The following is a 25,292-nucleotide window of genomic DNA, read 5'->3' as shown; positions in this document are numbered from 1 at the left end:
TAACGGGAGCATAAAGCTCATTTTTTTAACTGGAAAATGCCCGTAACGGGCTTCTCTCCATCCCTGTGCCAGCGAGAAGGGTTTTGACCACAGGGATTACTGTTCTTGGGCTACTCTTCAGGACTCGGCAGAGTCCTTTGGAAGGGTGGTGCCTTGGAGGTCAGCAAAGCGACAGAAATCCAGCTGAACTAAGGCCAGGAGTTCCTTCATCTGGCCTGGAGCCCAGCAGACATCGCGGTTACTGGACTCAGAAGCCACAGCCATCCTGCTAAATGAAACAAGTGCCGAGAACACGCCAGTGGACTGCCCTGCTGACCATAAGGGTGACTTCAACTGTTCGCACAAGCCCTGGAAGCTGCGGCCACGTCCAGGCCCTGCTGTACGTGCCAGGGAGCACTTCTAGGCATGAGGCTTGTCTCCCTTTGAGAAAGGGTTTGTCTTAGCCCTTAAATTACCCTACAGACCCTCGCAGCACACACCAGATCATAACTTAGATGCCTTCAGTGTTATCCTATGAAAACACCACTGTAATGGGGGCAACTTTGCATCGTTTCGGGTATTTTGAACTGAGGAAAGACATACAAAAATTGTAACTGGCTTAGAGCCATGGCAGACATAGGCCTGGGAGAAGACCGTGTGCCAAGTGCTGCCTGGCAAAACGGCAGCCAGTCCTTCAACCCAGACAGAGCCGGAGGGCTATCGGAGCTGTCCTTAGCTTTGACAGCTTGGGGGCAACCACCTTAGGACAAACTGTGCCCTGCCCCATGCATTACACTGCCATTCATCAGGTCCTGTTAGGTGTACGTCTAGCTGCCCTCCGTGGTCTGTGGGAACCTCACGTGGGTTGAGATGCTCTTCTATACAGTCAGGTCGCTCAAGGTGACCCATATTGCTTGGGTTGGAGCCTGTGGAGGGGCTGCCCTGCTGCTCACCTACGACAGGCTCTGCCGAAAGAGCCGAGAGGTGAAAGCGCTTCCAGTCACTGGCCCTGCCTTCCCGGCCGGAGCCGCTCATTCCCTCAGCACCGCAGAGCAGAGGCGGGAGGCTCCTCCCGGCCACAGGGAGGGAGCAAAACCGAACCCGGCGTGCTCGGCCTCGCAGCACAGGCCATGACAGCGCTGGGCCAGCCTTGCCCCTCAGGCTGCCCGAGCGGCGGGGACCGGGGGCTGCGTCTCGCCGCGTGACGGCCTGCTCGCCCCGCCGCCGCCCCGGCCGCCTCCCCAGCGGTGACCACGGCTCGCGGGTGAGTGCGTCGCCCGGATTCATTTCATATCTCTTTTCCCAAGCGACAGCTTACAAATCCGCAGTAAATGGGTTGCCGATCAACACAGGGAATTGCCTGCAGGGCGTTATCCTCATTTACTCAAAAGCTTTTAATTTTCAAGAACGCTCCTGTGAAAGAAGACCCTGTCGCTCTGTGCTCTCATCAGTGGGCAATCCAGGTCCCTTCAAAATCTTAAGTCCCTTAAAAAGTGATTTTAAAAAAGGAAGGGGAAAAAAAGGTACACTTAGAACATATTGCAATTCACACTTATCTAAAACGTGTAACATTTATTTTACTGTTTCAGCTGGCAGCAGATTTCAAGACTACACTTTGTTTGTCCCTAACGTAAATAAAGAAACGGCATAAAATATAGCTTTAAAATATAGCTTTAAAATAACTCAAAAAACAGTTTGTCTTCTTTTTTTAAAAAAGGTTTTGATCTGCTGCCCTTAGAAAACTTTGCTGAAATTTGCTCAGGACTTTAAAACGCTTTCTCCCTAAGTAACTTCAACTCTCTTAAGATAAAATAGTTAAAATAATTGGATTAAAAAAAAAAAACTGAAATACACTGCTGATAATTTTCATTTGAAATTCTAGGAATGCACTAAAAGGATTTTTTTGTGTCTTTTTTTCTTTTTGAAAGCAGCAATCCCTCCAGTGACCAGAGCTTTGCAGGAAGGTCGGCAGCGATGAGTATCGCTTACCTTAACCATGTTTTAGAAAACAAATAGCTTTACTAAAATAGCTGGAAAGATTCCAGGCGAGATATTGCTGTAGCTCAGCTAGACTTAGATCAGTGTAAACTCTACTGTATATCTTTCTTTTTTCCTTTTTTAAATAGACCATTGTATATGAGGGAAAAATAAGACTTTGGACTTTCCCAATCTGCATACACAGAACACACAGGAAAGTGAGCACAACATGGATTTTGTACTCTTGGGATTAAAACCGTGGGCAAAGAGACTTGCTGACATTTTTTATTACAGCGTTTTTAGTTAAATCTCAAGATTCAGTATTCTGATGTTTCCCAAATGCGCTACTTTGTCTTCTGAGATGCTATTATTATGAGAAATTATAGTCACTTGCTGTCTGCTTTGAAAGACAGTAAAAGAAAGGGCTTTTATTTGTGGAAAGCTCTAGTAAGAATAAAGTGGTTACAACTTAAGAGGAGTAAGGAACTACAATGAAAACTAAAGGACCGTTCCCCTTTGCCTTTTAAGTGCCTGAAACACAAGGAACATCACAGAAATGAGTGTGAATATTTGCAAGCCGTGTGTTTAGTTTACGAGGTTCATGTTGGATCTCATCACATGAAGCAAAATTATTCAGCACGCCCAGACGACAAAGTTTGAAAATGTTTCTTATGCATTTATCCTATTGAATAAGGAAATTAAGAAATTGAAATATTAAATTAAGGCACACTACTAAATTACTAAAGCAATTTATAAGACTAAACATCTCCGAAGAAAAGTGTTTTTTTTTTCTATTAGGCTTTAAATGAAATCAGTGCTGAAATCATTGGCAATAAAATACTTTAAGAAGATTTAGGGGAAAATGCGGTGTGTAAAATTCCCAGAGTTCTTCAATTTGATATTTAATCGATCCAAAAATAAGCTATTTTACCCATAAGTGATGTGGTGTGAAACAGTCTATTACATAATCAAATATTACATAATCAAACATTTCCGATGGCTTCTGCTCTGCCCTGCACATATTCTGATTTATATGTTTCATGACTATATCTTAAACTGGATAAATAATTTTTAAACAAGAACTAGGGTAATATTTAAGAAACAACAACAACAACAATATTTAAGGAACAGTGATAAACAGCTAACAAATTTACTGGCTTTAAGGGGGCACGCTCCTATCTTGCTCTGAACAGACCGGCACACTGTCCACTGAAGTTAATTTACCAGTTAAGTTATGATTAGATTATGTAACTGCATGGAGCATTTTAGATTATGTGTTATATTAGATTATGTAACTGCATGGAGAAGCTAGATATATAAATCGATACAAAAGGATTAGACACCTCCATAGCAGGCAAGTCTCTCAGTGGTTATTTCATACAGCAGTCTGAAAGAAACCTCAAGCCCCTGATGGCACAAATCTGTGGGAGAAAAATATGTTCTTTCATATTACCCATATTTAAGGCACCCATTCCTGGCAGGATTTGGTCCAGAGAGCACATGGTGCTAGAACGAGTGTTTGCTGATCGTGATCCCAGTGGCCCGGTGTGAAGATGAGCACGATGTGTGTGGGAGGCAGCTTTGGTCATTTTGTTATTGCCTCCCAAAGGCTGCCCAGGCAGGCAAAACACTAGGCCAATCTGTGGGCATATTATTTATCAAAATTCCCCTTCAATCAGTTTCAGTGCTGAAAATATTGTACCCATTCAGAGCTGCTGGAATTTCTGAGGAGCTGCAGGCATATGGTGCAACTAAACGGCAAATTGTAGCCACGTTCAAAATCATGAAGTCATCTGAGCAAGTGTTAGAGTGGAGCAACACCAGATCCTTTTGGCTTTCGCAGATTTTGACCTGATTTTTCAGTCAGTGACCTGTTGTATCTATGAGTTCAAAAAAGCCTGTAGAGTTTATTTACAAAACCTTTCTCTCCACGGGAGTCCTTCACGTAGAGCATGACGGCAAGCTAAGACCCCCTGCCAAAGGCCACCCTCTTGCTTGTAACTGGAGAGTGGGGATCCATCTAGCTCCCTAATACCACACGAGCAATAAAGCAACACAGAAGAGCCCGCTCTGCAGCTGCTCAAAGACCTCCTTAGAATTGAGCCCAAGCAGCTTGTGTGAAAGCAGCCAAGAGGACAATTACAGGGATGCCCACAGCACGGATACATGGCATGGGTACAGGGGAAAGACTTGGGAATGCTAACCTTCCTGTAGGGCATTTACACAAACGTGGCTGCACTGCCTGAAGGTACGTCTTTCTCACTGCTAATCCTTTTTTTTTATTATTATTATTTTTCATTTATAGAGGAGAAATGGCAGAAGACCGGTCACACATAAGCATTCAGATGTCCGACTCGGGCACAAACGGCAACCCCAGCGGGCAGCAGCCCCCTCCAGACGTAGGCAGCAAGGGAGGGAGCACGTTAACTTTCCACAACGTCTGCTACCATGTGAAGATGAAGAATGGGTTCCTGTGCTGTAGGAAAACGGCTGATAAGGAGGTTTTGAGAGATATCAAGTACGTATTTCAAGTTCGCTTCAGAGGATACGTGTTTTATACCTGTTCTTGACAACCAAGTCCATTGAAGTCAGTAAGCCACTAAGAACAGTGTACAGAATGTGGTCAATGTTTAGAAAAAATATTAACCCCTGGCTGCTGCAAATTAGCTGCCAGCTCCCTGTCAGGCTCTTCTGATGTGCGTTGGAAATTTCTGACGAGGCCCCTTACGGCAGGTCTGGAAAAGGGCACTGAAGGCCGCCAGGTGCTACAGTGAAAAACGGGCTATACACAAATAAAGGCACTTGCTAAAGATGTGAAAAATCAAAAGGACTGATACCTTATACGGCCAAAGAATGTGACTGTATGGATCCTGTGAAACTTCTTCCAGGCAACTCAAGTTCAGACAAAATGTTAAGGCCAGCTTCTTTAAATACAGTCCGTAGCATATTCTGTCTATAGCAAGCTGCTAAGAGAATGAAATTCTCTAACTGAATGTGCTTAAAGCAGGGATGTGCTGCTTCACGTCTAGAGACACTTTGGGGGCAATAGCTTGGATACAGGGCATCAGTCAGATTTATTACTTACAAAAGGAATGGGATGCAGAAGTTAGTTCTCCAAATAATCTCATCTAGCCTCCCAGATGTAGCCATAAGAGAAGAAAAATAAATAAATAAATACATTTTGTCTTACAGTGGCATTATGAGACCAGGCCTGAATGCAATTTTGGGGCCCACTGGCAGCGGGAAGTCCTCGTAAGTATTCTCTTTGCTCTGCAGACAAATTAACACCAAACGAGAGATGAACCTGTTCATCTTCAGCAGGAATGAACAGGACTTTCAGGGCAAGAATGTGATACATTTATATCTGTGCAAATCTAATTTCTGAGAAATACTCGAGTCCAAAAAACAACTAGTCTAAAAGGCAAATGAGTCATTTTGTTTATAGTAAACGGTGTTCTGATAGCGCTGTCTTTACACATCACTAAATCAGAAGGCTTATATTATTAAATGAATCCTGGATTGAGTAAAAGAGCAAAGGAACCTGGTTTCCAAAGGATGTCTGTCACAGTCATTACTTCCTGAGGTAGCAAGGGCTATGGAGCAAATACTCATTTAAAGAAGTTCATTAATGACCTCGTCCCAGGAAAAGCTTTAGGCAGAATTGGAGCTCTACTGGATACTCAAAGCTGCATTTGCAAAAGGAACTTCACTCTTTAATGTCTAATAGCTGAGTTTATACTGTGTCCATAAGGCATTAATGGCATCCCTCTCCTTTTTTAAGGAAAAGGAGATTTTTAATATGGATTTTTTAAGGGTTAAAAGGATTTTTAATACGGAAAGGTTGTATGTAGCTGCTTATCTCATGGATTGGGTTCGGTGTGCGGGACCCTCAACTCTTACTGCCTGATTTTAGAAACTAACTGACTTGTCTTCTAGTCTACTCGATATTTTGGCTGCAAGAAAAGATCCGCATGGGCTTTCAGGAGACATTTTGATAAATGGCGCTCCTCAGCCGGCCAACTTTAAATGTACCTCTGGATACGTAGTACAGGTATGTGCTTTGATGTCTTGGTGGCTTTTACTATCCCCTTATGACTGCAGCTGTAGGAGAAAACAACCACTGGTGCAGAGTTACAAGTAACTTTATCAAAGAACCAAGGCCTGTGCATCTCTACCTACACCTATCTTGACAAGGAAAGAGATTCCCTTTTGTATTTCACCCCTATCCTTACTATCCTACAATAAACTGGAGGGGATCCTATGGCTACCTTCCCTTTTTAGCAAAACCATCTCATCCTTCCCTTGGGGGACCAGGGGTAGGCCAGCAGCGCGCACGGAGGCTTTCCCAGGCATGAAGCTTTCTCATCATACACAGCTCGTGTCAGCCTGCCTGCGCAGCATTCAACAGAATGATTTCAACAGCAATCTGTGCATGAAATCTGCCCACTGTCTGCTGTGACTTTTAGGTGTAAAGGCCGCATCTTAATACATGTTCTAACTGTCGCTGCTGTCTCTCTGCATGCAAGGTCAGCGTAAAACACACATATAAGTAGTTCTAAGAAATCGAGCCTGTAAAATGACCACTGAGTGTCTGCTTTTTGCTTTGGAAGGACGACGTGGTGATGGGAACTTTGACCGTAAGGGAAAATTTGAAGTTCTCGGCAGCACTCCGCTTGCCAAAGGCAGTGAAGGAACAGGAGAAGAACGAGCGAGTTAACCGCATCATCAAGGAGCTGGGCCTGAGCAAAGTGGCAGATTCCAAGGTAACAGCGTGTGAACTTGAAGTGTGAACTAATAGTATATGGTACATTTAAATAACCAAACGGCTCAATGTGGCGTGTTTATGATGTAGAATTAAAGAGACTTTCAGTAGCTCGGAGGTACATACAACCTGTATGACTATATGTCCATATGGACTCCATACCGACAGCTCCATCACTACATTTTGGGGAAGGAGAAAGTAATCCGAGGTACGAAAAAGGTGAACAACTCCGGTGATATTAATGCTAAGGAGTGACCTGTACATGTGACAGAGCCAACTGAGATTAACAGCTATAAGTGGATCTGAGAGTGGGGTCAAAATCCCTCCAAACTCTTCCCACTTGCTGATATGTTGGTAGGATACTGCTCACTCAAGTGGTTTTACACCAGATTAAATGGCACAAGTTTCTTATTCTGTGTCAGGTTGGTACCCAGTTCACCCGTGGCGTGTCTGGAGGAGAGAGGAAGAGGACGAATATTGGCATGGAGCTCATTACAGATCCTTCTATCTTGTTTTTGGATGAGCCAACTACGGGACTCGACGCCAGCACCGCTAACGCGGTCCTGCTGCTCCTCAAAAGGTGTTCGCCTCAAAACCACCTTCTTCTTTTCACCATTCAACTCTGCTAAATTACTGGTAGACTGAATAAATACAGACCAATGAGCCAAGGCTGTACAGGCAGTAGAAGGTAGCTTTGCCCTCAAAACCAAAATCTCTGGACTTTTTGGCAAAACAAGTACAAACACTCTCTGCTTTCAAGTTTTGTATCATTTTGCATTTCATACAATCCAAGAGGGCTTAAATACCTCCCTCTCTCTGCGTCTGCCTTCTCTGTGTCTTCCTGGTTTCTGAATCCAACCTTTTTGAAATTTGTTGGAGATTTTCCAACAAGATCCACAGCAAGAGTAAACCTTCATACAGACATTAACTACACAACTTAAATATTTGCTCTGCATCTTTTCTTGTTTCTTTCTCCCTTCCTTCCCCCTTAAACTAGATTGTGCAACATAAGGCTTAGCTGAACTTGTAAAGTGTCTATGTGAACTCAGAAGGGATGTGCAAAGCTGGCCTCTCTGTTCTTCTTCACTTCTGCATCCAGGATGGCCAGACAAGGGAAAACAATCATCTTTTCCATTCACCAGCCTCGGTACTCCATATTCCGACTGTTTGACAACCTGACGCTGCTGGCGGCAGGGAGGATGCTCTACCACGGGCCAGCTCCGGAGGCCGTGGAGTACTTCAAATCTATCGGTGAGTGTTCCCGGGTGTCAAGAGAAAAGATGATGTTTGGTGCACAGCAATTCAAAACTGTGCCCGTAACACTGATCTGCATTGAATAGTGTGTGCTGGCAAAGCTGGGATTTTAACAAGCTTTTACCAAGCTGCTGCCATCGCTGCAGGTTACGAGTGCGAGGCGTACAACAACCCGGCTGATTTTTTCCTGGACATCATCAATGGCGACTCAACTGCCGTGGCCATGAGCAAGATGGATGAAGGTAATGCAGGTACGAGTCACTGCGGGGATTGAAATTCTCACTGTAAGTTACTGGTTATACTACCTGCTTTACAAAAAAAAGGAAAAAAAAAGGTATTTTAGCGGTAAAATAAAATGAACCTCCACCCTAAATCCTTATTATTTGTATATGGGGAACAGTTATGATAACCTGAACTTACTGCTGAATTTACATACGTTGTTATTACATCAAATATTCCTAAATACGGGGTAATAGTTCGTTTCACATAATGAGCCGAGCAATTCATCATTGCTACCCATTTCCCCATAAACCGATCCATATATTTTTCTATCACGGCCAGCCTACTGGATGTTAAAGATGAAGGATTATTTTACTGACTTGAGTAAACGACACTTGGGAATTTAAGGAACTGTTCTGACTCAGCACAGAGCAAATTCATCCCTAATGCAAATCAACTAAAAGCCAGCGTAAGCCCAACTGATACCTCAGGACAATTATTTTGGTTAGGGACATAATATGCGACTTAGCTGTGCTTTCCATATTTTACATAATGAAATGGCTCAGCGACTATGAAATTAAGTGTCAGCTGTGTGCCAATTTTAAACGCCATTGGCACACAAGCACTTGCCAGTTCAGTCTGCTGTGAAGCCACTGCCTATGCGCAGGTTGCACAAACACAGAATTTCTCTTGAGTTTTGCTCTTTCTTATATAAAGTCTTTTGAATCCCATGCTATGAGAGTGTGATGAATCACGTGAATTACATGCATAATAATTCTTTCTATACATTAGTATCTCTGATGTAGCTCTTTAAGTGTAACACTTAGAGAATATTTTTGTGGATTCAGTAAAGCCAAACCTTGATCTTTTCAGCAGAGAACTCTGAAGAACACACTGATCGCGGTCAATCTTTGGCAGAGAAGCTAGCCGAGCAATACTCCAACTCCACCTACTACCGAGAAACGAAAGCAACACTCGAGAATATTTCTCTGGGAAATCAAAAGAAAAGCAAAGCGATTTTCAGGCAAATTACCTACGCCAATTCCTTCTGTCACCAGCTGAAATGGGTGTCCAGGCGCACGTTTAAAAACCTCATCGGAAACCCTCAAGCCTCCATAGCGCAGGTAACACCGTTTAGGTCCCTCGGTTTGTGATGCACGGTGAGTTCCCTCCGCTTCTGGACTGAACAGGCCACTCGGGGCACTTTTGCCTCTTGGTATCTTGGCTAAAACTAACACCTGAACTGAGAGAGTTAGAAACTGCCCTAGATGGTGCCCGTTGAGCAGCACGGCTCTCTGATTTTTTACCACTTAGCTACCTTTAGCAGCACTGTATTCTGCTCCTTCCTTCCTCCCCGCTCACAGCCAGTACATTGTCATGCAAGAACTTGCGCACCTTTGCTCAGGAACATCCTCCAGACTCTCATCTAATCATCCAGGCTTTGCAGTGTGGCCTCAAATTTTTCCTATGAAGGGAAGTTCGCGGTCTACACTTGCCCATTTAACCTTTGGTATCCAATTAAGTGTGGCAGTCAACTCAACATAGATATTTTCACAGCCTTGCAATGTGACTGCTGTTTCATCCTTTGGCTGCTCGTTATCATGAACATCATGATGAATCAGATATATTACGATCATGATACGTTTGGAAAATAGATGTCACAGAAAAAATACAACAGGTTCAAGCCTATTTGTTAGGAAGATAAGCATATTATAAATGTTTGGCCCCATTAGCGCTGCTCTCTCAGAATCAACACACTGATTGTGACTTTCTTTAAAGTTTCACGTTGCCTTCAAATATAAAGAAGTTCTGGTTCACTTCTGAAGAATGACTAATCCCTAGGAATCCCTGATTCTTAGGCCAGATTCTGTCATCTTAACAGCAGCGAAACTCCCACTGGAATTTTGAGCAATTCCGGGGAAGCCAACAAAAAAACCCATTAGTGGTATAAATTTTCCACATCAAGGTTTACGGAGTGAATGAACAAAACGGCCAGCACAGAGAGGAAATGAGCGCGGTGTCCCTCAAGTTCAAAGGCTTTGTGTAGATGTGTGCGTCTGTATGTTGATATTATGGAGATCCGAGGTAATTGCTTTGTAAAAGCTTGACCTTGTGACAAGGATTAAACTCTCAGGGATCTTACAGTGCCCCAAGGCTAATGGTCCTGACTTCTTTCTCACAATCTTTCCTAGCTGCTCGCCCTCATTACGGGGGGATTTCACAGGCATTCCTGAAGCGGCACACAGTTCATTAAGCCTCGGTTGTTAATCTGCTCCCAATTGCTCTTGATATGATCCCTGCTTTCCACTACAATTGGCTTAGGGGTGGAATTAGCCCCGACATTTGGTCCTGTCGGCAAGATCTTAGTGCTGCAGTACCAGGATCAAGCGGTTCACGGTGTTAAGACACGGGCAGCGCTCAGGTTTAAACCTGACAGAACTGCCCGATACCAGAGATTTTCTGAGGTTTTTGTCAGTCCTAGTTAGCCTTAAAAATCTGTGATATACAGACTGAGTCATTTAAATTACAACCTCCAATCTGCTGATACATTTGCTATTTAAACTAAGCTATTTTATATTAGCTGCAACTATCAGCACACCTATATGCTCATGCTCGTATCCTGACTCCTGTTAAACACAATCCCACGGATACAATGTGCAATGGCATCCAGCACTCAGCAGGATAACCTGTGGAAACAACCCATCACCGTGCACTCAGGAAGGGCTGCTCTCCGTTTTAGGCCCCAAGCTCAAAGCAGCATTTAGGGGGATTCATAGAAAAACCCACAGCAAAAACTGCACTGAAGTTTCCCTCCTTTCTGCATTTCCTTCTTGTAACTTGCCTATTCTTGATGCAAAAGTTGCTGGCTGCTGCCACGGGCAGGAATCCTGAATATATTTCCTGTGAATCTGTACTCACCACCTGAATATTTCAAAATAATCATGGAAGCTCTGAACTTTAGAAGCAATGAGGATGACCCCTTTTTCTTTTCTCTCTCTTTTTTTTTTTTTTTTTTTGATTTAGCTCTGTGTTACAGCTTTCCTGGGACTTGTCGTAGGTGCCATTTTCTTTGGAGTAACAGATGACTACACTGGCGTACAAAACAGGTTAGCCACTTTAGGATAGCTAAAGATTTCATCAAATACTCTCCTTATGGTGGTAAGACAGTGAAAAAAGCGGAAGCCAAGAAGAAACCATTAAGCTCTTCAGCACTACCCCTTTAAAGCAAATGCCTCTCCTCAAATTAGGAAATAAGGTCCAGCCTATTTAATGCCTTGGAGGCAAATATTGAATTGTACCTATGGGAACTTCTCTGCGGAGTTGAGATACAGAGATCCAGCTCTGATCTCTTGTGTTTTAACATGGACAAGCAGTCCAAGTGAAGCGAGCTGTGCTACGTGTGTAGGGTGACATTTTTCAGTGCCCATGAGATCATTAAACATGTTAAACAGCACAAGTCATACTCCAAATGCACACTTGAGTACTGCAGCATTTTCACTTATTTTCTACAAATCTCGCCCAAGATAAAAAGGGCTAACATATATAAACCTGGCTACTTAAACCTGGGTAGCTTAAGCTTTCATCTCACAACTGCTTCTACAGTGGCCAAAAGGCAGTAGGCCAAAAGGTGTCTATAAAGCTAGTTTTTTTCTGTCCTAAATATGCTTTTGGGGCCTGTATGTTCGTAGGCTTAGAAATGGGTCTGCAATTAAGAAAGCTCTAGGTTCTCAAAGTTAAAACACTACCTAGTATTGAGTTAAAAATGAGCCAGTTTTAAATTGGAAATGGATGGTTGGGTCAATAAGTGCTGTTTTGTAAAAGCTACAGATTAAATCACATCTTTAATGCAGCTCACCGTTCTGCTTTCTGTAGAGTTGGTGCACTGTTCTTTCTGACCACCAACCAGTGTTTCAGCAGCATTTCGGCCATTGAACTCTTTATCGTGGAGAAAAAGATATTTATGTAAGTAAAACATCCAAAAGGGTGCATGTTGTTCACTGTTGCACTTAATCGGGATGCTTGTCTTCTTCCTGCTGTAAAGAATGGGCATTTAAGGATGCCCAATGTAGAGCTTTCCAATTCTGTCATTGTTACTGCCCACTGCAAACGTATCCTCTTAGCCTCTAAGTGAATTGTTTGCATATCCACTCAAAAATAGTATCTATGACTGAGCGCAGCTCAGAGCTTTGAATTATTGACATATATAGAAAAAAAAAGCCTAAGTATTGATTAGTAACTTTGCGACTTGGTACTGAAGTTAGTTAACGCTGTCTAAATTGATTCTTTAAAGCTGCACAGATTACACTAGATAGAAAACTAATCTTAACAAATTAACTCTATTTGGATGAGACCAAAAATTACTGAAAGTTATGTGCCTGGTTATGTTCATTTGCACCTAAAGATGCGACCCTATTATAATATTTTGATGGACATTTCCAGTACATCCTGGGCACAAAGGACCTAAGCTGTTTAGGTGACAGTAATTTTACTGTTTTTTATGATTAAATTGCTGCATATAATAATGAACATGCTGCATATCTCTGTGTTCCAGACATGAATATATCAGTGGGTACTACAGAATATCTGTATATTTCATCTCAAAGCTGATGGCTGACTTAATACCCATAAGGACTTTACCAAGTATCATCTTCACCTGCATAACTTATTTCATGCTAGGTAAGTACTGCCTCCTTAAGTGCCATTCACCTCTCCTTGTAAGAACAGCACTGAAATAAATCAACAATACACATTTTATACATGTGCATATATGTGTGTGTAAATGTTTGTGTATATATATATGTAAAATATATACTATATGTATATATAGCTAAGTTTTAAGTGTTCTTGCCTGCATCTGGGACACGTCTCATCACCACTGGCCCTCGAACCAAGAGTGCCATTATCAAACCTAAATCCATTCGATTTATTCCCTTTCAGTTATGGTTACTGTCACTTTTGGTGAGTTTCACCTGCTACTTGCTCCTTCTTGCACCCATCACAGAAGAAGTTATGTAGTGAGAATTAAGTATTGGGTGGATTGCTACTGGCTTGTTCCTTATGGTGCGTGAGAAGACTCAACGCTCCTTATAAAACACGTATGGAGACGCAGCATTTATTTGGGTTATGGTACAGCTTTTGGCAAGATCATACTGAAAATCTCCTGTTTTTTTCCCCTTATCTTAAAGGTTTGAAACCAACAGTAGAAGCCTTCTTTACAATGATGTTTACCCTTATGATGGTGTCCTACACAGCCACTTCTATGGCACTAGCCATTGCAACGGGACAGAGCGTGGTCGCTTTGGCAAACCTACTGATGACCATTACGTTTGTGTTTATGATTGTGAGTAGCATTTTCTGTATTTTTTTGCAGACAGAAATCCTAGCAGTTACAGAGCTCAGCTCCAACCTCCATCTGAGGTCCGACTTCTGCCCAAAAGGCTGTGGTGTTGAGTACGTTCTGTTCTGATTTGTCCCTCCGAAGAACTCGATTGAACCCGGGTTTGCGGGTCTAGGTGTGATTGGGAAGGGGAATGTTTTCTCTGCTGAGTTCTCAGTGACTGGCAAAACTGAGAACTCCCTTTCAGGTTGACCAAAACCAAATGTGACCGGCTGAGATTATGACCCTGCTCCTGCATTCTGAGACTGTCACTTTACCTGTCCTCTTCAGCTACCCCTCAGACATGGACAACATCCTTAGCACCAGAGACTAACACAAGAGTTAGAGACTAACATATGTAATAACATATATCTTTTTTAATCTACCTTTTTTACTTGGCTTTCACTGCCTCTAGATTTTCTCTGGGTTGCTGGTGAATCTAACAAGCATCATGTCCTGGCTGTCCTGGCTCCAGTATTTCAGCATTCCTAAGTATGGAATGACAGTAAGTGCTGTGCTTTCCTGTGTACTGAGTTGAAAAAGATGTGTTAGAAAGGAATGTCTTCACTCACAATAAGCAATAGTGGATTAATGAGAATTATTTGAGAGAGTAATCTTCAAATTTAATGACATAGATTGAAAGAAAAAAAAACAAGGCTTTTCATCAAGTAGCATCTACTGCTGGTTAAAGAAGCTAATTTCTGTAACCTAAAAATAATTCATAGGAGGGAGTGACGCCAATGTAAACGACTAATGTCTTCTACAGTCCACCACAACAAAATCGGATAAAAATGCTTCAGAATAAGCAACAGCACCATCATACAAAAGAGGTGGTTTTGTTTTTCTTTCCCATCAATTGCACAAAAACCTATCACCTTACAATTTTACTCATATTTTTCAGTAACTCAAGCTATGATGATGTCTCATAGAGAAATCTGGGCTTGAATATTCCTGTGTAATCTAATCCATTATAATCTAATGTAGTGCTGAAGCATAAAGACACCGGTGCATGAAAATGTGCAGCCTGCACACATTCTCCTTTTAGAAGAAAATGAGCAATGCTTCTGTGCTAAAAAAATATGGATTTGTCCAACATAATAGTGATGCCATGACATTTTTAGGATCTATTTGGTTGGTATTATCTCATCCTGTTCATTTATCAGTCCTTTACTACTAATTTCTGTTGCCACTGTTTCTCTTATTTTAAAAGGCTTTACAAATTAATGAATTGACTGGTCTGAACTTTTGCAACAGCAGTAGTACCACAAATGTGAGTGATAACTGTCCGCAGATAAGCCAGATGTAAGTACTTTGGTATATTAAAATGAATATTTTCATGAAATGAATATTCCCTCCACAAATGGTTTACCAAATCTTTGAGTATCAGCCTGTGAAATATTCACTGATCACCAGCAAATTCTGTTAAAAGATTTTATATTTTAAAATAGTATTTTGCTGAATCTTTGCATTCTGTCTGCAAAGAGCATGTTACGTAGTTCTTATCAAGCCTGGTATTCATAACAATTTAGAAGTATTTCTGTTATTATGCATTTCACTTTTTTTTGTTTTCACTGTTTACTGACAGCTCCTCTGTTCTCCATGGCAATCACCAAGCCTTGTAAAATTAATTTCAACAAACTGATTGTAGCTACAAGAAAAACAAAGTTATAAGTAGAAAACACTACCCAATCACAGGTCTGGCCTCTTATAAATATTGAATCAAACTACAGTTTCTAGGGAACTTCCTAAGTACCTAAACCAGATCACCTTCATAAATCTGTTTGGTCTGCAGGTGGTGTACAGGAGAAGAGTATTTGAAAAATCAAGGCATTGATGCAAGCACTTGGGGGTTATGGCAGAATCATCTGGCCCTGGCATGCATGACAGTAATATTCCTTGCGATTTCATACGTGAAATTGCACTTGATGAAGAAGTTCTCGTAAAAACAGACCTAACCATGTAACTGGCAGTGTTCGATAAACTGACTTATTTTGAGAGACTCCCCTTTGTACTTTCGTTCCTGATTTTGTAATTCAACAATGTATGATTCTTGTATAGCATTATTAAATACTTAATCCTAAGGTACTTTGCTGAAATATCCAGCGTTCCTCAATTGGCTTGACTGCCCTAAAAAAAAGTGTACTACGCTCTTAATTTCTTTAAGACTAATCATCATGGTCTTTCCGCACCTTCTAGTTACACATTTAAGAAAGAAAACTGACACTTGATGGCTTAGCCTGAGCAAAAATTGGTCCCATAACTTTACCAGCACCTACATTTACTAGCAAGTGATTTATTCCCAAAAGAAGCAAACCCAGGTTTTTCTAACAGGTTTTTCTTACTGGAAATACTGTTTGTTAAATACAGGCCATGTACTTTTTTCATCTACCAATTTGTATCATCTGTTGTATTTGTTCCTTCTTGAAGTTTCCATTTATTTTGAGTAACTGCAACAAACCACTTTTTATTCTGGTTGTTCTGTTATTGCTGCTACAGGGCAATATTATTTTTTAAACCCGGCTGACTTTAAATACAGATTTAATTGAGATGGTATTATTTGCAACATTTTGTTCATTACAGTAACACTTTTGTGGTAGCCTAAATCCCCCCCTCACCATCGGCAGCCGACATTTGCTGCCTGTGAGAGTTGCATCCCTCTTCGTTTGCACCCCTTCACATTTTCTCATAACCCTTAGCACTTTTAGTACGTCTCTCGCTGCCCCGTTCAATCCCCAGCTCTATCGCCTGTAATGAAATTAGCTGGATTTTAAAGACATGTTACTCTATGACATTGTTGGCAACCGCAGTATTCTAAAGCAAGTTCTTAGGGGGGACTATTGCAGACTATCTGGCTATTACTCATGAACTCAAAATGCCATTTCACAAGAACACGACTATGGTGCATGTTCAACAAGGCGCATGTCAAGTACTGGAGAGACCTTTCTTAGCACTATGTTGCTTTTCTTGCCCTGCTGGAGGCCTGCACATATTCCACCCTTACAGGTGCTGCTGCACCACAAAGACGAAGCCTCTGCTGTTTTTAATACCCCGAACTCCGGTGATTGAGGCTTGAGAAGACAAAACACAGCATCTGCACAACAAAGTAAAGGGTGAAGGGAGCAGCGGGCACCACACCATGCGCTGAGAGACCTCCGCACTTCACCACCAGTTAACCTCTTAGAAACACATTTGGTTCTCGCTAGGCTTAGTGACTGTGGCAAAATGGTTTCTGTGGCACTTCAGGGCTTATTAAACATCCAACGACCCTCTCAAAGAGACCCTCCTGCCCTCCAAGGGGGTAAAGTCCCCTCCAAGAAGGCAAAGTGCACTCCCGCGGCGCGAGGGGAGCCCTAAGCAGACAACGAAGAGCAAAATAGCAGGAAAAGGAGCAAAAGGACAACGCGACACGAGGACAATCCCGCCGTTCCCAGCAGCCGTTAGCCAGAAGCGCCGTTAGGCGGGAGCGCCGTTAACCGCCACACGCGCCGCCCACGCCGCCGTCAGCCAATCAGCTGCCGCCGCTGCTCCCTCCCCCCCCCGACCCCGCGTCGCCCGCCCTACCCGCGACGCGTCGCCGCGTGGCCGCTGCTCCGCTGCGCTGCGCTCCGTCCGGCGGCGCGTGGGCGGCGCAGGCGCGTTGCGACCCTTGGCGGGGCGGGGCGCGGCCGTTGGCGGGGCGGGGTGCGGCCGTTGGCGGGGCGGGGCCAAGGGAAGCGTCCCCAGCTGCGGGTGCCCCTAGGTGCGCGACGCTCGCTGTCCTCTTTACTCGTCGCTTGACCTATGTTCAACCATTATTCCCCCAGTTTTGCTCCCTCCCATGACAGAGGAAACTTGCTAATTCATATTCTAACGTGCTGCACGCAGCCTGCCCTAACCCTCTTCTGCAGCGACACAGAAGCAGCAATGTAGGTGCGCGGAGCTGCTGGAATGCGGCGCGAACACCTTTCCCACCACTAAAACAGCCTGGAAGCCATGGCGATTTCCCGTGCTCCAGCAACAAAGTGAAGCGGGGCACTTTATGTTGATACAGGAGTTTCAGTACAGATTAAAAAATTTTAATTGAGGCACCATCCCTTTTCGTGCAGCCTTGTCACTACTGCGCCCCATCATTCTGCCCAAGTGCTAAAAAGCAGGGGCTGAACTAACATTGCGACACAAACACATAGCTAGAGGCTTGCAGCACGGCACAGATACCACAGCAAAGCCTCTGTTAACTCTGTAATTCGCCTTTTTTACTAGTTATATGCACGGCAGAGTTACAGTCTCTTGCCTTGTAAGGACAAGACATCAGGCGCAGGGCTCAAGTTATAGCAAAGATTTACGTGTTGCTGTAGGCCCAGGCTTGAACTAATGTTCCTAAAGCTGGACCTATCAATAACCTTTTCTCTGAAATAAGCCCTCAACTGCGATACTAGGAAAAGTATCCTCCCTTTCGTACAACTGGGATCCCAACCTGGCTATTTCACTTTCTAGTGAATGTGAATATCGGTGTACCTGAATCTCCCACTACACATAATTGCAGTTCATTTTTTATTTACATTTTGGTAAAATAACAAAGTCTTCCAAAATACAAATTTCTTGTTCTTATCATCAGGAAATGGCTGCCTTAATTACAAAGCTATAGACCTAGATATTCTCAACGCCAAAAATGAGAACCAAATAAAATCACAATTTTGTATCGCTCAGGCATTTTATTAGTTCTTGAAATATCCTGATTTTACAGTATACCAAAATGGACAGACTTTCAAGTTAACAAAATAAATATACAAATACTGAATCTTTGCTTTGTTTTACATGATTTTTTGAGACCATTTCTTAATGCAATCATGTGACAAATCTTCATAAATATTCAAGCAAATGATTTGTTCTACGTTGTATTTACTGCATAAAGACATCGCAGCCAGCAGCATATGACTAAAAGATTTTGTTATGGATATATCTAAGAACTCAAAGCATTGTAACTTGTTCCTATTCAAACCTGGAATCTGAGATACGTATAGTCAGTCTTTATGGGACTTTCTGGGTTCAGATGAGATGTTTTGCTGTTCAGCAGCATGATTTGTAAGGTAGAAGTAGTTCTTGTGATATCCATTTGAGGCTTTCAACAGCTGGGATACAGAACAAAATGAAAAAGCAAAATGAAAACCATGTTTCTCAACATGACAGTTTCAGCTTTTGAATTTAGAGAAAGCTCTTATATATTTAACAGAGAGACTTTTATGTTATGAACTAGATTAACAAGGCAATATATTTATCCCTTCTAATTTACTCCTCGAGATTGCTTTCAAAATGATTTTCTTTTTAGGTGTCTGGAGATTTTGGCTGCAAGGGAAGATCCACATGAATCCTATGAGCGACAGACCTCCCGAACCTGCCAACAACTTCAAGAGCATCTCTGCATATGTGGGACAGATCAATACAACCTTGCTATTTAAATTCTAAGGAACATGTTCTGAAATAAAATTGAGACACTTCATGTGGATCCCCGCTGAGATGTCCAAGACCGATTCTACTGTGACCTGTTTATTGGTTTCTCTATTCACATGGATATGTTAATGATTGATATTAATTCCTGTCAGAAATTGCTGATCTAAGGGAAGCCTTTATCAACAGGACTTCAGATTCTTGGCAACAATGAAATAAAAGCCATGTAAAATAAAGGAATGGCCTTCTCTTTAACTCTTCATGACCAAGAAAAACTTAAATTACTTAGTCCATGCTATGAGGACTTGCTACCTGACCGACCGGTGAAGTTAGTATAAATTAAAATGTAAGTCTGCAATTGAAATGCAACACTTATTTTTATTTTATCATGAAAAGGAAAATAAACCTGGATGGGAATAATGTTGTGATGGGGACACTTAGAGCAAGGGAAAACTTCAAATTCTCAGCAGTACTTCATTTAGAAAACTCTATGCTTACAGAGGAGGAAAACATAAATGAGGTGATAACATCATCATCTTGGAACAAGTTTGAAAGAGGAGGCAGATTCCAAGGTAATGACGTGACAAGGCAGTTAATCTGCAAAAGCTCAATTATGATAAAGGTCTAGATATGATATGATATAAATGATGAAACCATTAAAGACCTTTATGATATAAAGGTTTATGACAGGTCTAGAAATCTAACATCTGAACACAATAACTGCTATCAGCATACACAAGACTCTGGAGGAAAAATATCTCTGAAAGTGCTTCTGCTTTGAAATACGACCTCTAATAATCAAATTGAGCGCATTCACCTGGTAATTTATATCTTTATTTTTTCCCATTCCAGAGGCTTAACAGAGAAACATATGGCAGTGTAGACAACTATGGCACAGCGGCTTTTTCTCTTTTTATCCAGCATTCTACCTACCTTGATGAAAAGCAGGCAAGGCTCCAAAATTGCTTAAAGCCAATCACTTCCAAGGCAGCACAATGTTCTGTGAACAGGGATTGCCAATGTCAAGCTTTCCATATGCAAAATACAAGTGAAAATTCCAGGCCTACTTGTGGAGGAGAGAGAAGAACTCTTTCTTTCCTCATTCCCGTGGAGGGGCACACAAAGGTCAACTGTATCACTCGGCACAGACAAGGAGATAAAAGTTTGTCTAGGTATTGCAATGTAAACGTGACTAAAGTCCCAAAGCAAGAGCTTAAAAAAGACACAGTGATTATAAGCAGAAAGGAAACGAGAGTGGAATCCTTTAAGTTAAATGGCTTTGTATATTTGGGTGTTTTTGTAATGTTGATATTACGGAGATCCGTAGTAATTGCTTTGTAAAAGCTTGACCTTGTGACAAGGATTAAACTCTCAGGGATCGTACAGTGCCCCAAGGCTAATGGTCCTGACTTCTTTCTCACAATCTTTCCGAGCTGCTCGCCCTCATTACGGGGGGATTTCACAGGCATTCCTGAAGCGGCACACAGTTCATTAAGCCTCGGTTGTTAATCTGCTCCCAATTGCTCTTGATATGATCCCTGCTTTCCACTACAATTGGCTTAGGGGCGGAATTAGCGCCGACATTTGGTCCTGTCGGCAAGATCTTAGTGCTGCAGTACCAGGATCAAGTGTTTCATGGTGTTAAGACACGGGCAGCGCTCGGGCTTAAACCTGACAGAACCGCCCGATACCAGAGATTTTCTGAGGTTTTTGTCAGTCCTAGTTAGCCTTAAAAATCTGTGATGTACCCAATTTAATCATTCTGATTAAATCACTAACTCCACTGGAAATGTGGTTATGTGCATGGAAATTCTCATTTCTGTTTGCTTACATTTAACAATAAGTGATTTTATCACAAATCCAGGAGACATAGTGGTTTTATGTGCAATTATTCAATATGGTTTAAGCTTTTGCTTTCAAATACATTGTCTAACCAACTTTAAACCGCTTAATAGTCAAGTGCAATAGGAAGGTTGCTACTATTCAAAAAATACTTTAAATTCAACTTATTACTTTGAAGAAAATCTATGGTTACAGTAATTTTACAAACCACTCATTTCAACATAAAAAGCAAGATTACAGTTCCCTACAAGGAACACCTCACTGAATTTAATGTATCATTTTATAACATCATTCCTGAACAATAGAGATTTTTCTAAAATTATCCTCAACTCCATTATCCCTTCCAATGGAGGAAATGGTAGGTGGGGTCTTTTTCCCATAACCTTTGATGTGAGCCTCTCATGTCCAGCTTGCTGAACATTCTTGTAGTTCTGTTATTGATAAGAAAATTACAGTTTATCCCTCCTTTTGATCAATTACTATTATTTTCCTTCCATGATTTCTGTTCTTAGCAAACATCTGATGTGTTTTTCTTTTTTTTCCCCTCTACATGGCAAGGAAGAACAGGTACTAAGCTGGCTAGATACAGCCATTGCTTCCAAGTGCTGCTCCAGCGCTGCTTGGAAAACAACTTCTCTTTGACACATTATAGGTGAATTGAATGACTAAGGCCCTGTTGTCCAAGTAATAAATAAATACAGGAAGGAAATCCAATCCCAATTAAGATTTTTTTTTTAAGTTTTGTTATCATAGAAGGAAAAAATGTAAAAAAATACCTATATGTTACTAATTAGCTTCCTAGATTGAATAATATTTGAGTTTCATAAATTATTTTTTTCCATGAATACTGTTAGTTGCATGCTGTGGTTATTACAGCATTTGACAACATTTTATCTTTAATAAAATGCCTTTCTTACTTATTTAGCTTTTTTTTTAAAAAAAAAAACTTCTTTTCTACACTTTTGAGGAAGATTCAAGCAGAATGCTAGGTACTAGGAAAAAGAAATTAAGTTTTAAGAAATGTGTTGCCTCAAGCAAAGATTTCAAAAGTGCCAAAGAGTGCCACTGTTTGCTGGGCATTAACTGATAAACACCCAATTACCTAGTTAAATACCTTGCCATATTGGCTTGAAACCAAGAACATCTTCTCAGGAAACTGAATGGCCTTTATTGCACAGCTCCAGCATCACTGAACAAGGGAAGAAAAAGCAATTTCTTACCAAAAGAAGTATACGATTCCTTCCCTGCTTTCTTTGGGGCAGTCATATTTTTCCCGACACTTCAATCATCAGGCTCTTGCTGGCGACTTGCTCCTTAGCTGAAACAAAAAGGGGAGAAGTGTCAGAAATTTTAGGCAAATTATCTCTGCTCGAGTTTGTGAAAACATGCCTAAATCCAGCCTGCATCAGCAGTGGCCTCTGGTGGCTAATTTAATGGTATCGAAACTTGTCTGTACATTTCCCGGGCGTTTTCTTTTTCCTTGATCTCCAAGCTTGTCTCAGTCTTAGCTCTCAACCTAATTGGTGTAATCTCAGGTGTAATTCTGGGAACAGTGAACTCAGTATTCCGGGTGTAACTGTCAATCAGCAGAGGGTTTTTTTTTATTTTCGTTCGAATATTCCAAACACTAATTTGGGGGAGAAAGAGGAGAAAGGATTAGTATGGCATTAAGGCAGACACAGCTCTAAAAACACCTTTGGACAACTTCACCACAGCCTAAATGTGTGCTTACCTGCAGAAAAGGCAGGAACTCCTAATTTTGAGTTTAAACACTGCTAAAAGGAGCTTTTGGACATCTCCTCCTAGAGAAAAGCTTGGGGAATCTACGGTTAGAGAAGGATTCCTCTGTCTCCAGTTGCTGAAGTTTTTGCTTGTATTGAACATTCCATATAGGAGGGAAACCCACCTTCCCTCCCAGCATTGTTCAAACGACGCAATTATTTTGCAGATTTTTTTTTTTTTTTGCATAGAATTAACTTTTTTGCAAAGAATATGCAAGACATGCAAAACGACTGCCTGGGCACTGTGGCAGAATAAGGTTACTCATTTCCATGGCACTCGTTTTCCTTAAAATTGCCCAGCTCAAACTGGGCTTCTTGAGACATCTTAAGCCAACAACATTCACATACCCACAGTATTAAATAAGAAAAAAATAAACTTCCCACTACAAAATAAACTTCTAAAACGAGGTGAATTAGGGAAGACTCTTCTCCTCTCCCTAATTCACTGGCTGAGAAAACACAGTGAGCCCCAATAGACCTTTTCTCTTTGAACAGGGAAGCAGTAGCTCAGCCCCATCCTCTCTGCTCATTCCCTTTTTCCATTATTATTTGATTTTGGAAGAAGGTAAACTCAGATGGGGAGTACACACTTAAGTCAAATGGGAGATTCTTAGTATTTTATGTTAAATAATTCAACTGCATTGCAAAAGGTTGGTATATACATTACATAAAATGTTTATTAAGAAGTAAAGTGCTCGGTTTTACAGACCAATAAATTCTTGATCATTGTAGAAGACCTGCATAATAAACAGCTTCCTAAGAAGACCAAAGACTTTACATTCTTTCCTATACAATCTTACCTTAATAACAAGCGACAAATGGTTTTAGAAAATCTGCAAAATAAACCATAATGAAAATGTTCAAAAACATTTGTCGAATTGCCATTTGTCAGCACACACGGGTACCCCATGAAAACTGATAGCACTTCAAGATGAAGTTTGTTCTCAAGTAACGACACGTTACAGAAATCCACCCGAACACACACAGCTCTACAAGCAAACAGCTTGGCTTTCCTACTACACACGCACTGCAAAAGAAAAAGGAGCGTCGTGATACAGTTTACATGGCAAAAAATACACTTTTAAAGGAAATGCATTTTCAAACAGAGTGATTGATTTTGGTTTTTTCCAAGGCAAACAGCGCCATCAAATAACTGCTGCACCATTTGCTCTCCCAATTCCACCCAAAAACTCAGCAGCAGTTTTGCCACATGCTGGAAAAGCCACAGGCACAAAACACAGTTTCTTAGTAGTATTTCAGCTGAATCCTAAAAAGCTCAGGCTGGGTTATCTGCTGATCTTAACTATTTAAACACTACTTGGGCATCTAGGCTACTGCTGACCCTCTAAGCCCAACATCTGCTGGGCTACACGAGTATAATTTGTTAACAGGCCTCGAAGTTTAAACTGTGAACCATGGTAGTTACCAACATGTGGGATATGAAAGCCAAGACAAGACTTTGTAAATTCATTTAGACTCTATTTACTACATTCCTGGCACAGCAGTGGGCCTGGTATACACCTAGTGATTTTCTACATTTAAATCAGAACTGCTAGCTTAAGAAAGCAAAGCTTTACCCAAAGAGGCTCCTAAAGTCCAAAAAATTGTACCAAGGCAGAAGAGAGCTTAGCCTGAGGGCCTCTCATTTCCCCCAAACAGCCTAACTACTGGGTTGCTGCCTGCTCTAGGGTAGCAATGGGCTGTTTTGTTAGTGTCTTTGAATTTGATCCTAATGCAGGATAAAGAAAAGGAGGAAGATAGGGAGGAAAAACCTTTCCAGGAACCATGGTTTGGTTCCTTGTTTGGTGCTGTTCTTGATCCACAGCCTATTATGAGCCCAGTCGCCACAGCCCATTTTCTTCTGCTCCATCTGCCATTTAGAAGGTGTCTGAAAATGTGGGTTCTTGTTAACTAGGAAAAAGCATTATGAAATCTATTTAATTTCATCAATTTCAAGAGCTCTCATTAGAAGGAAAGTCTCCTGAGTCACCCCAAGCCCAGGCAACGCTGTCCTAAGACCATACCCGACGCTGTCTAAGTAATCCCATCCTAAGAATAAGACATCTTAACCTCTGGAAACAACTGCTGTGCAGAACTAAGAGCCCCAATGCAAAATACTACTGCCAACACTAACACGGGCAATTTTCTTTGTATTTTCTACCAACAGCTTAAATGTGTGTTTGCTTATGTAGCTTTTGATTTTTCTTAAAACCAAGCCCAAATACGTAACTCGACTGCTATCCTCCAAGAAAAAAAATAAAGACACACAGTTGAGAACCTCTCCCCCACACCACTGTGCCACTGTCAAGCCACGCTGCCACGCAGAACTATAAATACCACGTCTTGATGCTTTCTATAGGAATTCTACATTTTTTCAGGGTTACATCTCCTTCCAGACAAAAAAGATCTTCTGCAGTCTCAGAAAACGCAGCACATGAAATACCTAAACAAAGTATCAGTGGTTATGTTATGAACACCTTGCTGAAGTAAATCAATGTTGCAGCCCAGCAAAAAAAAAGCCTATGTAGAAATATATCTAATAATGTCACAAGCAGATTTGTTAGAAGTAAACACAAGCTAAATATGACAGACAAATTACGAGCATATGACAGAAAACACTTCATTAGATTTGTCCAACTGCCAGCAACTTTTCCCTGTCCCTCTCCCTTCCAACTGA

General features: G+C 41.6%; 1 protein-coding gene and 1 long non-coding RNA gene across 5 annotated transcripts; one reads left to right on the top strand and one right to left on the bottom strand.

The window, feature by feature from the left end:
- The first annotated feature begins 1,224 nt into the window (after positions 1 to 1,224).
- On the top strand, positions 1,225 to 15,634 carry ABCG2 (ATP binding cassette subfamily G member 2 (Junior blood group)). Of its 4 annotated transcripts, none has more exons than XM_026041316.1 (16): positions 1,225 to 1,243; positions 4,262 to 4,474; positions 5,149 to 5,208; positions 5,893 to 6,007; positions 6,567 to 6,719; positions 7,141 to 7,298; positions 7,818 to 7,969; positions 8,119 to 8,214; positions 9,068 to 9,315; positions 11,216 to 11,298; positions 12,065 to 12,154; positions 12,744 to 12,868; positions 13,378 to 13,532; positions 13,984 to 14,073; positions 14,779 to 14,870; positions 15,361 to 15,634. In XM_026041316.1, the coding sequence occupies exons 2-16, from the start codon at positions 4,269 to 4,271 to the stop codon at positions 15,509 to 15,511; spliced, it is 1,974 nt and encodes a 657-aa protein (XP_025897101.1). In that variant the 5' UTR covers positions 1,225 to 1,243; positions 4,262 to 4,268; the 3' UTR covers positions 15,512 to 15,634. The 4 variants fall into 4 exon arrangements, with proteins under 4 accessions (XP_025897101.1, XP_025897100.1, XP_025897099.1 ...); XM_026041315.1 differs by having other exon boundaries at positions 9,065 to 9,315; XM_026041314.1 differs by having other exon boundaries at positions 8,119 to 8,223.
- A 2,604-nt stretch (positions 15,635 to 18,238) lies between these two features.
- Positions 18,239 to 22,793, bottom strand: LOC112948949. The gene is made up of 3 exons (XR_003249736.1): positions 22,055 to 22,793; positions 19,926 to 19,992; positions 18,239 to 18,676 (listed from the first exon to the last, which is right to left on the bottom strand). It is a non-coding gene; the product is annotated as an uncharacterized LOC112948949 (long non-coding RNA).
- Positions 22,794 to 25,292: the final 2,499 nt, after the last annotated feature.

The sequence above is a fragment of the Nothoprocta perdicaria genome, unplaced genomic scaffold, assembly GCF_003342845.1.
Source record: "Nothoprocta perdicaria isolate Ctin4 unplaced genomic scaffold, notPer1 scaffold_281, whole genome shotgun sequence".
NCBI lineage: Eukaryota > Metazoa > Chordata > Aves > Tinamiformes > Tinamidae > Nothoprocta > Nothoprocta perdicaria.
The sequence above is the reverse complement of the archived record's forward strand: the minus strand, read 5'-3'. Positions and strand labels throughout refer to the sequence as shown.